This window comes from Cicer arietinum, chromosome 4, assembly GCF_000331145.2.
Source record: "Cicer arietinum cultivar CDC Frontier isolate Library 1 chromosome 4, Cicar.CDCFrontier_v2.0, whole genome shotgun sequence".
Taxonomy (NCBI): domain Eukaryota; kingdom Viridiplantae; phylum Streptophyta; class Magnoliopsida; order Fabales; family Fabaceae; genus Cicer; species Cicer arietinum.
The window spans coordinates 9,328,155-9,342,387 of NC_021163.2; the positions used below are offsets into that span (position 1 = coordinate 9,328,155).

A 14,233-nucleotide genomic window follows, 5' to 3' on the forward strand; every position below is an offset into this window, starting at 1 on the left:
TTCTTTAATAAGTGTTCTTAAGATATATAGATGTTTGGAGTTAACTTTTACCTACTAGTCCCTCTTACTTTAAATATAAATAAAATTATGTCAAAAAAAATGGATGTATTTGATTTGAAATTGAACTAATTCCATCGATTTTTCTTTTAACTCAATTTTACAAAGGCCAGAGGTATTGCATACACAATGGACTATCCTGACAATGCCAAGTTTATTTTGGAATGATCAAAGCTAGAGTATATTTATTATTTAGCACTCTCGCTCAAAGCTTAATCCTTTACTTACTAACCACCATTGTGGCATTGTCTCTAACAAGGGAAAGTACACCAAAATATGTTTGAGCCATTAGTCCAGTTAGAGCTAGGCATCGACTATACTTTTATTTTTTGGTCGATGGCACCTACGAGATTAGGTTGATTCAAATACAGCTCTTTGTAGGGCCTGGCCCATTCAAAAGTCTAGTACTCATCTTAGATTAAATTTCATTGGACCTAATAATAATGAAAACAAATTTATATTGACTAAAAATTGTTTTCCCGTTTATAAAGGACTTCCTCCTAACTCAAAAACACCTTTCAAATTAATCAAAAAAGTTATGAGTTCAAATCCAATCCTAAAATGCAGTATTGTTAAAACTCTAATATTATCCTCTGGAACATAATATAAGCCAAATTAACACATTTTTTTGAATGAAATATAAACAAGCATTAACAGTTTTTTTTTTTAATGGTAATTTTTATTTTCAAAATGATACTCTCTCTAAAATATCCTCAAGAATCTATTAGGAATTAGCTCATCAATGTATTCCCTCGATAATCTACTAGGAATTAGCTCAAGAATTTTCATATTGAAATAAAGATTTATACCTCAAGGAACTAGTGCGATAAATAAACAAGTAATTAAGGAAGGAATAGTTCTCTATTTTGTAACACAACTGTGGCAAGAATAAGACAATACAACAGACTTAACTTGCAATGCCATAACATTTATACATACGCATCAAAAGCTTGCAGATCAAATATACAGTTTATCATGCTTTACTTGGTGGTATAAATAAATACAAAAAGCTATAGACAATACATTGTAAAATAAAACTAGCTTACTATTTTGATCAAAATTTATGTAACATGAAAAACTGGACACCAAACTTGTACCATAGAGTTTTTGTTCCTACAGGCATTCATTGAAAGCGGTGACGGAGCCAATAATTAATATTCAGGGAACTATGACTAAAACTTCAGTATTTATATATAAAAGTAATGAATATTTTGGTTTCTAAAACGTGTGACATACGACCACTATAATCTTAAATATATCGAAATTAAACACATAATCAAATTCCTCTTTGTTAGTAATTTTATGGACTAAATTGACTAATAAAACACACATTTGAAAATCAAACTAACTAATGAAAGACACTTTTGAAAATCAAAATAACTAACAAAATACACATTTAACTATATTTTTATGTATAAATTGCTTAACAATTAGCTTATTATAGAGCCATATAATAATTGACAATATATAATTCAAATGAATCTATGAATTTTGGAGGGACCATGGCACCCGCCAGTCCCCTCTCCCTCCGCCCCTGTTGAAATTTGAAGGCTAGTTATATTGCCAGAGCCTGCCTCTTATAAGATGGTTCAGGAAACGATTGTCAAAGTGCATGCCAACGCATAACAGGCAGAATCCTCGTGCTGAAGCAGCATTTTGTTGCGTCAGGGTCGAACTCTGTTGCTGCAAGCTTACATTGAATTATTTTCTTTATGCAGTAAAGATGTATATTTAGCTGAAAAATGTGTAATCAATCTTCTATTTTCATTAAAACTTGTTACTGTGGAGTAAAAGGTGAAGGTAATCCCTTGGCATGTTGGCTCTCCAGCTCAAGAAGCATCAATGATTTCTGCCTCTGATATCGGTTTCTCTTGGAGGCTAGAGCTGCAAAAGAAGCCATAAAAAGTTGAAATTAGCACAGGCTTCGAATATCTGAGGTTCATAAATACAACTTTTTATTCTAAAAATATACAACTGACATCTATAACAGAAAACAAACATCTCCCAGTCATTTGGTGAAATTTAAATGGCTCAAAGTAAACTTTTTATATGAAGGACAATACAAAAATATGGCCAGAGCTATGTGCAAGGCCACTATAGAGATATGACTTCTACTTAGTTGACCCCAACCCATTTTTAGATGTGAAATGGAAGTTAATTATGAGTAGAACAAAACAATGATTACATGTATGATAGAAGATTCCAAACTGTACTCGGTTTATAAATTCCTATAAAACATGTGCATGCAATAAATTGTTATCTTGCCACCTTAAGCACATAATGGAACATGTGTTGAAGACTGACATAATACACATAAACTCCCAATAAAAATCTGATTTATGAAGGATGTCTTCAATAATCATGCCAAAGGTTCCTTTGCGAGTACAAGAAAATCAAACATAAATACAGCACAAGAATCAAATCCTATATGTATTAAGTATATTTAATTATTTATATGCTGCTTAAGAATAATGAAAAACATAATCTTATTCAAATCAGACTCACCCATTATTTCATGGGGAAGACCAAAGTCATAATCGTTCCTTTTCCTTCTGATGTAGACATATACCAGCAGCAGCACCACACAGAAAACAAAAAGACATGACAAGCTTATTGCAATTTTACCCGGAGTCGATAATCTGCCATGCTCCCAAAACATAGGACATGATGGTAGAGATGGTACACCACACAAACCCTTGTTGCCAGAGAGACTGAATGAAAACAAATCAAAGTAAGCATAGAATAGAGATTATTTCTCATTGGATTATATATAATTATTATAATACCGTCCTTTTGATAAATGTGACTGCATAAAGTTTCTTTTGCATGTAGTACAATTGTAGCATGTTAGATAACAACTATGGTTAGTACTTAGTTTTATTAGACAATTTTAGCCCGAGCATCCATGCAAAGCTGGTGGGTTTATCATTGAACCCTATCTTGGACTGAGACACCAACCCCTCACCCTAAATATTTTTTAATAAAAAAAAGAACTATGCAGCTTGGAAAAAAACCCGTCCAGATCCATTACTTCCTTCTCTTCCCCCTTTCCAGTTTCGCGAACGACCTCCACCTTCGCTTTCACTACAATTCAACACGCCCCGTAACTCTGTTTCAACATCACGAGCTAATTTCATCACCTCCACACGTGTCTTAGGGTTGAAGGTCCTTACTCGCAAACGTACCTCTGGTTGGAGGCCACCTAAAAAATACCCAAGGTATTGTTCTTCAGGGAGGGGAAGAGAAATATTCGAAATCTAAAATGTACTCTTCCACATCTCTAGTTTGTTGAAGATCTTTCAATTCTTCGAATGGATTACCGCTCTTTCTTCCTCCATATCTCTCAATCAACGCTTCCTTCAACTTTAACCATGTGAGGTCATCCTCTGTTTCACATAGAAGATTAAACCAATGAATGGTTGCTCCCTCCATGCTAATTTTCGCCAAACGAACCTTCACTTCTTCAGATATTCCCTGTACCTCAAAATATGTCTTGCTCGCGTGATCCACCCCACTGGATCATCACCATCAAATGATGGCAGCTCCACCTTCTTCACTGCCATCTAGTATTTCCGTAATTGGCTCCTCGGTTATCTGCTACACCCCAGATTCAACAGTTTTGCAAATTCTGTCAAATTAGCATGACGAAATTCATTCAAGGTTTGAAGCAGTGAATCTTCCATCTCAGCCATTCTTATCTCCAAAGCCTCAACTTTGTCAGACATTTTCGGTGGCATCCGGTTTCGCTAGCTTCTATCTCTACCCGGCAGGTCGGACCAATGATAGAAAACACAATTTTATTGATTAGAATTGATGAGCTCTGAAGCTTTTACAATGCTGGAAATCTGAAAATGCAGAAAAAAGAACTAGACCAAAGTTGTAAGAACTCCTAAACCAAAGCAAAGTTGCCCCTCTTCCTATTCCCTCATTCTTATAACATAAAATAAATGAAATTATTAATTAGCTTTTATTCCTTTTATTCATCCTTCTTGAAACTGAATGTCTTTCCCACTCCCCCCTCTTTAATGGAATATCAGTAGAATAACAGACATTGTTACTAGCATTTATTCCCTCCATCCATCATTCTAGAAACTGAATGTGTGTGAAGTGTGTGACTTGGTTGAGTGGCCAGAATGGGCCCCATTATTTGGGCCCTCATTTCTCTTAATTTGTAGTGTTCTATCACATACTCAATAGCTTAAGTTATCCTTACCCAACATGTCAATTGAACACAACATCATGCAGAATCAGATTGAGTAAACTAGCGTATTAAAGTGACTTACTCAATAGCTCCACCGTGCACACCAACAGAATAAAGTTGCTCTGGCACTCGTCCTTCCAATAGGTTACCATTCAATAGCCTGAATGATACATTGTATTGTATTATAAAACAAACTGAAGTATAACATGTTTGGAGAATAAAAGAGACACCCAGTAAAGAACAAGGATTAGAGAATTTATTTATTGTCAAGGTACTAACTATGTACGTAAAAGACGAACACATTAATCAATACAACGAATGCTTACACAAGCTGCAAGTTTGAAGATGTCAAACTGTCAGGTATAGAGCCCATTAACTGATTGTTGGATAAATCCCTACAGAAAAATAAAAAGAATATCATCAAATAAATAATAAGTAGTTAAATTTTCCTTTTCGTATTACCAACAGAACATGTGTCCCTATGTGGATCTCAGCATTGTGCATGGAATTAATTCCCATTTACTGAGCAACACTTCTTGTCTGTGTTGGGTTGTTTTCAATATAATGAGATACATCCATCACATAATTGTAAATGACTTCGGAGTTAAATTCAGGCATTTTAAGCTCACAAAAATATGTGCAAGAAAAAGATATAGACCTTAACATATACCGTATTATTAAGTATATGATGACAAAGTGTGACTTTTTAATGAGTAGAAATATTGGAAACTGTCTACCAAATAAACGAAGGCAAATGTTAATGTATTATTTTGGATAACATCTAAAAAAAATCTTATCTAACAGATAACATCTGATCTTACACTTGTATCAGGGATTTTTGGCCTAGTGCTGATGGTATTCCGCCCCCTAAGGAATTAGAACTCAAGTTCCTGTAAAATCAAAGAAAAGTTACCAATATATTGAAACAAATATGAACATGAACGAAATTAATCTAGGAAAACACATGCTGCACGCACCAGAAATCAGATGGCATACTAGGGATGCAAGATTATGCTGTAGCCCATGTGCACTAGGGAGCAGCACTAGATTATAGATAATGAACGTGGATAGAAGATTGAGGTTTGCACTAGAATATGTAAGGAACTCTAATTACAATATCAAGGACAAATAAATTCACTATTATTTGGTGAGCTAAAAGACGCCAAAGAAGTTATAAGAATGAGGTCCAACCCTAGGGAAACTAATCTAACTACTAATTTTTGCCTATAAAAAAAAGGACAAATAAATTCAGAAAAGGGTAAGCATGATGCATGAGGCATTGAAATCCTTGCACTGGCTGGAGTGTTCTGTTCACTCCACAGGTAAAATGCAGGAGGCAGATATTCCCTGTACCTCAAAATATGTCTTGCTCGCGTGATCCACCCCACTGGATCATCACCATCAAATGATGGCAGCTCCACCTTCTTCACTGCCATCTAGTATTTCCGTAATTGGCTCCTCGGTTATCTGCTACACCCCAGATTCAACAGTTTTGCAAATTCTGTCAAATTAGCATGACGAAATTCATTCAAGGTTTGAAGCAGTGAATCTTCCATCTCAGCCATTCTTATCTCCAAAGCCTCAACTTTGTCAGACATTTTCGGTGGCATCCGGTTTCGCTAGCTTCTATCTCTACCCGGCAGGTCGGACCAATGATAGAAAACACAATTTTATTGATTAGAATTGATGAGCTCTGAAGCTTTTACAATGCTGGAAATCTGAAAATGCAGAAAAAAGAACTAGACCAAAGTTGTAAGAACTCCTAAACCAAAGCAAAGTTGCCCCTCTTCCTATTCCCTCATTCTTATAACATAAAATAAATGAAATTATTAATTAGCTTTTATTCCTTTTATTCATCCTTCTTGAAACTGAATGTCTTTCCCACTCCCCCCTCTTTAATGGAATATCAGTAGAATAACAGACATTGTTACTAGCATTTATTCCCTCCATCCATCATTCTAGAAACTGAATGTGTGTGAAGTGTGTGACTTGGTTGAGTGGCCAGAATGGGCCCCATTATTTGGGCCCTCATTTCTCTTAATTTGTAGTGTTCTATCACATACTCAATAGCTTAAGTTATCCTTACCCAACATGTCAATTGAACACAACATCATGCAGAATCAGATTGAGTAAACTAGCGTATTAAAGTGACTTACTCAATAGCTCCACCGTGCACACCAACAGAATAAAGTTGCTCTGGCACTCGTCCTTCCAATAGGTTACCATTCAATAGCCTGAATGATACATTGTATTGTATTATAAAACAAACTGAAGTATAACATGTTTGGAGAATAAAAGAGACACCCAGTAAAGAACAAGGATTAGAGAATTTATTTATTGTCAAGGTACTAACTATGTACGTAAAAGACGAACACATTAATCAATACAACGAATGCTTACACAAGCTGCAAGTTTGAAGATGTCAAACTGTCAGGTATAGAGCCCATTAACTGATTGTTGGATAAATCCCTACAGAAAAATAAAAAGAATATCATCAAATAAATAATAAGTAGTTAAATTTTCCTTTTCGTATTACCAACAGAACATGTGTCCCTATGTGGATCTCAGCATTGTGCATGGAATTAATTCCCATTTACTGAGCAACACTTCTTGTCTGTGTTGGGTTGTTTTCAATATAATGAGATACATCCATCACATAATTGTAAATGACTTCGGAGTTAAATTCAGGCATTTTAAGCTCACAAAAATATGTGCAAGAAAAAGATATAGACCTTAACATATACCGTATTATTAAGTATATGATGACAAAGTGTGACTTTTTAATGAGTAGAAATATTGGAAACTGTCTACCAAATAAACGAAGGCAAATGTTAATGTATTATTTTGGATAACATCTAAAAAAAATCTTATCTAACAGATAACATCTGATCTTACACTTGTATCAGGGATTTTTGGCCTAGTGCTGATGGTATTCCGCCCCCTAAGGAATTAGAACTCAAGTTCCTGTAAAATCAAAGAAAAGTTACCAATATATTGAAACAAATATGAACATGAACGAAATTAATCTAGGAAAACACATGCTGCACGCACCAGAAATCAGATGGCATACTAGGGATGCAAGATTATGCTGTAGCCCATGTGCACTAGGGAGCAGCACTAGATTATAGATAATGAACGTGGATAGAAGATTGAGGTTTGCACTAGAATATGTAAGGAACTCTAATTACAATATCAAGGACAAATAAATTCACTATTATTTGGTGAGCTAAAAGACGCCAAAGAAGTTATAAGAATGAGGTCCAACCCTAGGGAAACTAATCTAACTACTAATTTTTGCCTATAAAAAAAAGGACAAATAAATTCAGAAAAGGGTAAGCATGATGCATGAGGCATTGAAATCCTTGCACTGGCTGGAGTGTTCTGTTCACTCCACAGGTAAAATGCAGGAGGTGCTATTGTACATCATTATTCTACCAGACTGTTCACCATATAAAAAGATAAATATTGTAGCCACATAAATAAAAGTACCATTGCTGATCATTTTGAAATCGAATGGTCAAAGTGTTCGAAATTGAGGGGAAGAATACATAACTTAATATAAAGTAACCTCAGATCATGACTATTGCAAGAAAATGGGAAAAATTTACAAATCTAGGTTAAACGGTATATTCTTAATGCATGTCAGCATTATGTGCAGCACGGTATGCAAGATGTAAAAAAGTTTGGCAGCTGATCATACTCACAGGCTTACTAAATCTGACAAAAGACTGATCTGGCCACTTATGTTCCCTTTTAAGCCTTGACTGCCAAGATTTCTGTAATGAAAATAGGAACAAATATAAATTCAAAGCTCTGCAGGTAGAGGAAAGTAAATAAGGATGACGAACTATTGTCTGAAGAAGATGCGTATGTAACTTGAACCTTCTTAAATTTTCTGTTTTTGGTTTAGTATTTTAACTATATAAGCATTTGTGAAGCAGGAGTTGAATACATTAGCAACTATATATCTAACCGAAGTTCCTTATGCAAGGAAAATGTTATATGTTCAAACAAAAAGATATCAAAAGTCTGTTATATTAACCCACCATCTGTCCATTTATTTACCAATCGAATTATTGAACCTATTCTACCATAAACCTTACACTTGACTGAAGGAAGGAAGCATGCATATATAAGCAGGAGGGGCAGAACAATTTAATCACAAAATTACATGTAAAAACTGAAGAACCTTCCTCATGAAATGATCATATGGGATAGAGCACCATGCATATTAGTACAATTTATGTATTCAGCCACTACTTGGAACATGAAATGTTAGTTATTAATATGTGAGCTGAGAGTAAGAGCAAAATAGCATAAAAGTGGTTACATTTCAGTAATGAGGAGAGTAGTTTTATCATCACTCATACGGCAGGTAACACCCTCCCAAGCATCCCAAGTTGTAGGAGCACAAGGATCACCATTCCAACCCATTCTACCCGGAACACGAAGCGATTCCTTCAATGCCTTCATAGCACTTACTACAAAACAATCACCCATAAACTATAAAACACTAACACATACAGAGACACCGGATATAAGTGATTGACACGCCTTCAATTTGAGGGGTTAGTGTTACCTAACATATAAGTTTTATTGTAATTGACAACAAATGAAAGAAGAAAGAAAATACTAATTATGGGGAAAGGAGAGACCTTGGAGAGGGTGAGTGGAAGGGTCTTTAGGTACCAATGCATAATTTTCAAAGCCACAAATAAGAGGGGCACCAGAAACAGCTACAAGCTTTATCCCCAAAACATTAGTGCTCAAGTTTTTGACAGTGTAATGCCAAGTGAAAGCAGCGAAACTTCCCACTTCTTTATATATATCAACTCTTGTTGCATTGTTTCCATTGACGAGCACATCAAACACTCTCTCTCCAGCTTTTTTCACGCTCGAATCAATCTCAGCGAAATGCAGCCACACCATATAGTCCATCTTTGCGTCCACACCCAATTCGTACTCCAACGAATGCTCCGTAGTCACAGCCGTTTGATACAGCTTCATCGGAAAATAATTCGGCTCTCTGTTAGCGCCGCTAACGGTATTCTCCGTTGACAAAACTCTGACGGCTTCGGCTTCATCCGGTCCAGTTCTGAATGTTTCGTCCGGTTGCCATGACCGACCGAAGTTGTCGGTGTCGTTGGTGAAACCAGAACCCCAGTGATCATCGGAGCCGCATGAAATTCTACCGTAGTTAACGAGAACGAAGTTTTCTCCGGTGGAGTTGGAGTCATAGGAAGCGGAATCGACAGGAAAGAGTTCGATAGACGAGACAATAGGAGCGTCGGTGGCGTAGCCGTAGAAGCAGAGATCGGAGGCGGAGGGAGTGTGGAGGAATGCGAAGAGATCGGAGTAAGCGCCGTTACGGGAAGTGGATTCAGGCCAGGGAGAGCGCCAGTTGAAAATGATGGTGGCGGAGATGGAAACGTCGAAGGAAGGGGGACGGGACTTGGCGTCGTAGTTGTCGTAGACGGTGAAGGTGCGGAGGAGGTAGCGAGAGGAGGGGAGAGAGGGGAAAGAGTAGCAGTTTTTTTTGCCGTAGGAAGAGGGAGGGAAGAAGCGGAGGGTCTTTTCAGAGGGGAGGTTGAAGCGGAGAGGTTCAGAGACGAGGGAGGTGGAGCCGGCGGTGTAGAAACGGTCGGAGAGCCAGGTTGTGTTGAAGGAGTCTGTTGTGTTTGTTGAAGTGCCGCAGTTAATGTGGTAGGATGACAGACCTACAATATGTAATATGTAATATGGAATTAAATTAATTAATGTATGTGAAATGTGAAATGATTATCTAGATTGATACATAAAGTGAAAATGTTAATGAGTAAGAGTAAGAGTAGTTACCACTTACCGTAGGGGTAAGGTGGAGATGGAGTTTGGGTGGAGGTGGTAGTGATGATGATGATGCACAAGAAGGAGAAGAAGAAATGGGGTAGAATCATGGTGTGATGGTTTTAGTTGAGAAGGAAGAGTGAAAGAGAATGAGGTTTTGGGGAAATAAAGCAGGGAAATTGGTATGAAGAGGCGAGATTAGCGGGAGAATTGGGTTGAATCCACGCTTTTTGGAGTGGAGTCAACCAAACACTTTCTTTTTCTATAAAGAAAAAACTCTGTTTCTTACCTTCTTCTCTGTGTGATCTTAAGTTTTCACTACTTTAAAACAACAACTTTACCAAATCAATCAATAAACACACCTAACTAGTACTTATGATGTGAATCAATGATTTAATTTACTCTACAAAGTTTCGGTTTTAAATGGCCGTTATTTCTCAACTGTCTACTATATATATTGTTTTCGGTACATATTCCGGTATATTGTTTTAAATGGACGTGCACTGGGACTACGTTTATTTTATCCAACAGCAACACATACGTGTATTTTCTTAAATATATTTATTTTATGATTTTTAAAATAAAATATATATTTTATAGTTATAATAAATTTTTAAAGAATTATAGATTTAATAAATTTATATTTAATTAAATCAAAAATTATATAAAAATATTTAAGTAAATTTATCTGAATTTTGTTCTCATGTTAGAAAGTAAGTATTTTTTCTCTATATTATGTTTGACTCTCCTTTTTACTATTAACCATTCATAAAAATGAATTCAGCTCATTTATAGTCAAGAGTTCACTTTAAAGAGTAAATTAAATAATTACAATGTATTATTAATAAATTAAAATTAAATATCATAATTAATTATAAATTTATTAGAATAACAATTAATGATCTTCTTATATTACGCTTTACTCTAGTTAAATTGTATCTAAAGAATACCGTAAAAACCAACATGAATTAAGGCCTTACGTCCCTCCATTTTGTGCAAATTAATCATATCGGTTCTTATAGAATTTTTACGCCAAATTTTTTTTGGTGCAAATCAACATTTTCTTTCTTATATATTTAGAAAAAATATTTTTGTAGCTAGAAAGTGATCGTTCAGCATCCAAAAAGAACTCATCTAATCGTGAAAAATTGCATTGCATACTTTGACTTAATCAACCATACCGTGAAAGATACAATATTCTTACATTAATTATTTCGGCTTATAATAAATTCAAACTAGAATGTGCATTACTCTCTTCTTGAAATTTATAAAAGTTATCCTATAATTTTTATAAAATAGAAGTGAATTAATATGAGAATGAGAGCTGTTTTGAAGCTGGAAAAGTTTTAAGTTCCCAGTTGAGATGTGTACTCTGAATACTTATATTTAAGTGGGTGAGTAGTTGCATTTGAATTGTTAAACGTGAATTCAGATGACATGGTATCCACTACTTATGCTAGCCAACCCACCAACACTCAAATCTCAATGTTTTAACAAATTTTCTTGGCAAAAAAAGAAAACCAGGTTTAAGGATGGTGCCGTTGACCAATTGTGGGTTCAATATATTTTCCTTGAGAAATGATTTTATTCTCTTAATACAATTCCTTCTATACCATTCTCCAATTATATCATTAATGGCTTTGATAATTTTAGTGTATTTAAAAAACATATTGATTAAAATAAATTAATAAAAATTATTTGAATGAAAGAGAAAATTTAATCAAGAGATATATAAACAAAGTCGCTAAAGATATAGAGATTTAAAATAGAAAATTTTCACCCTAAAAATGATTTGAATTGCATGCCGTCAAAATATACAACCATTTAGTAAATTCCGATGATCTAAATGTTTTAATTTCATATTTTTAAATTTAGATTGTTTGACCTTTGATCAAATGACTGATAATTCACTTATTACATGTATGCAATTCGAATTTCCTTGATAGAGTCAAATTCTTCTTCTCAATCACCATTCAACACATAGGAATTTTTTTTCCTTTACCTCATATTTTACTCGAACCAATTATATTGAATAATTATACAAGTTAAATATAATAAGAAACAACTAGATAATATAATTAGCCGACTAATAATAAATTTAACAATGTAAATAACTAGATATTTAATAACCTATTTTATTTTAAATCAAAATAAAATCACAACCTAAATTTTTTTTAAAAAAAATCCCAAACATATTTGAAAGATTAAAAAATATTGTTTTGAGAACTTAATTAAGTTTGTTGGTGGACAAATCAAAATACATCTGTGTTAAACTTAATTTGGCCCAAAATACATTTTGAATTTTGTGGGTGCACGTGGATTTTTTATTTTTTATTTTAAAAAAAGTCATCAATGAATTTAAAATTTAGAAGGACATTTGTAGATAAGTGTTAATTGTAGTAAAAAATTTCACAAATCGAGTTATAATAGCCCGTTTGGTCCAAAGGCCCACTACCTAGATTATTGCCAAACTGCGAGGGTGTAAACTGGACCACCACCAACTCTCTAGTCTAGACAGGTTACAAAGGTTTTCATTATCCAGAGCATAAGAAACGAGGTTAACATGATAACTACACCCCTCCCTCCAAATGACAGTAGCATGCCGTAGCTAAATGAGAATGAAATGTTTTAAGTGCTAATAAATCACTGTAAAAATCGACATCTCAATTTAATTGATACTTTAGAAGTTTAACAATCATTTGAAGTACAAATAAAGTGGGGACATTAACCAAATTCAAAAAAAAAAAAAATCATTAGAAATATGTAGTTAGGCATGCTAATTGCTAAACCTATTAAAAAACCCTCCCTACCAAAAGATGGAAGGTGACCCCTCAAATAAAATCATCAATGGTTAAATGATTGACATTCTTATCAACATAGGAGTTATATTCCATATTACTATGAGATATTTTAAAATTCATAAATCTATAATCAAGTCTAGATAGTTGGTTATAGTTTTAAGATACCAAAAACTCAAATTCTTATATTAATTTAACCTTTCGATTGAACTTAATTAATAACAAACATTACATTGTAGAGATTATTAGTCGCTAATATTTTTTAATAAAAAATATGTCAATGAGAAAGGATGTAAAAGAAGGGATAACATTAGATCTACTGATGCATCCCGAAGGAACCACCGTCCAATTTGAATATAAATTACCATAAGTTTATTTTAAAGAGAGTCAGTATAAGAAACAAAAAAAAAAATCAACAAATAGTATTATTTAGAGGTCTACGAGGAATGATATATTATTCCAATTCATAAAATATATGAGAAAATGAAAAAGAAATAAATGTTGGTATAGTAATTATATTATTGGAAGTAATTTTTTTACAAACAAGATAATGAATGAATACTCGTGACTCTATCAGTTAAAGAAAATAGTCATCTATTTATCCAAAAATTAATTAATTTTCTATTATCTACGCAACACGCCAAATTATATTGTCTATGACGATAGAAAAGAAAAATGTTCATTCAAAAAAGACCAAATTAAGGAGCTAATATAATGAGAAATTGGAGCCTTCAGCATAAAATTGGCTTTGGATTATTTTGTCGAATTACTAGAAGAGAAATAAATTTCCAATAAAGTTTCAAGATCCCCTTTTAGAACATGAGTACAAAACTCTTATCAACTATAGTCACAATTTTCTTAAAAATTATATTATCAGACCAAAATTTATAATTCAAGAAGCATAGAGTTCAGACGACCAAACATAGATTTTAAAACTAAAAAAAAATATAAACACCATAAATAATAGATTTAATTCGTTAAAATCTTTTCACAATAAAAAAAATGATCGTTCAAAGAAGCGACATTTACTTTAATCTCGCAGAGCTATAGATCGAAGATGTATTGTTTCTAATATGATAACATCATAACTATAATTTAATTATTTTTAGGTATCTATTACTTTTCTTTTGTTTACCAATTGAAGTAGCCATATAGACCATAGTTCATACCTACCTCGTTGATAAGAGAGAAACCGCCCCTACTCATGATGCTTAAAACATATCCATCCATATATGTGGACATGGTCATTTAAAGCAACATAATTAAGATATAGCCGTTGTAATGATTTTTTGGGATTTGAAAAGGAAAACAATTAATTATTAATTAAACAATGTGTTCAATTTTCATCAACAAG

General features: G+C 33.8%; 1 protein-coding gene across 4 annotated transcripts; it reads right to left on the reverse strand.

The window, feature by feature from the left end:
* Window positions 1-1,428: 1,428 nt before the first annotated feature.
* Window positions 1,429-10,427, reverse strand: LOC101492638 (receptor-like protein 4). 4 transcript variants are annotated; one of them, XM_004496143.4, is made up of 9 exons: window positions 10,101-10,418; window positions 8,914-9,975; window positions 8,589-8,739; window positions 7,963-8,034; window positions 7,154-7,222; window positions 6,659-6,727; window positions 6,415-6,492; window positions 2,563-2,768; window positions 1,429-1,941 (listed from the first exon to the last, which is right to left on the reverse strand). In XM_004496143.4, the coding sequence occupies exons 1-9, from the start codon at window positions 10,189-10,191 to the stop codon at window positions 1,835-1,837; spliced, it is 1,905 nt and encodes a 634-aa protein (XP_004496200.1). In that variant the 5' UTR covers window positions 10,192-10,418; the 3' UTR covers window positions 1,429-1,834. The 4 variants fall into 4 exon arrangements, with proteins under 4 accessions (XP_004496200.1, XP_073223989.1, XP_073223991.1 ...); XM_073367888.1 differs by lacking the exons at window positions 1,429-1,941; window positions 2,563-2,768 and adding an exon at window positions 5,602-5,997 and having other exon boundaries at window positions 10,101-10,427; XM_073367890.1 differs by lacking the exons at window positions 1,429-1,941; window positions 2,563-2,768 and adding an exon at window positions 5,602-5,890 and having other exon boundaries at window positions 10,101-10,426.
* Between the last annotated feature and the right edge of the window lie 3,806 nt (window positions 10,428-14,233).

Bases quoted from the DNA above. Each gene is read 5' to 3' on its own strand.
- LOC101492638 (XM_004496143.4), bottom strand. From the start codon at position 10,191: ATGATTCTACCCCATTTCTTCTTCTCCTTCTTGTGCATCATCATCATC. The intron at 9,976-10,100 runs GTAAGTGGTAAC...TACATATTGTAG, and splicing joins ATCTCCACCTTACCCCTACG to GTCTGTCATCCTACCACATT. The intron at 7,223-7,962 runs GTGAGTATGATC...TTGATTTTACAG, and splicing joins TTGTCAGATTTAGTAAGCCT to GAACTTGAGTTCTAATTCCT.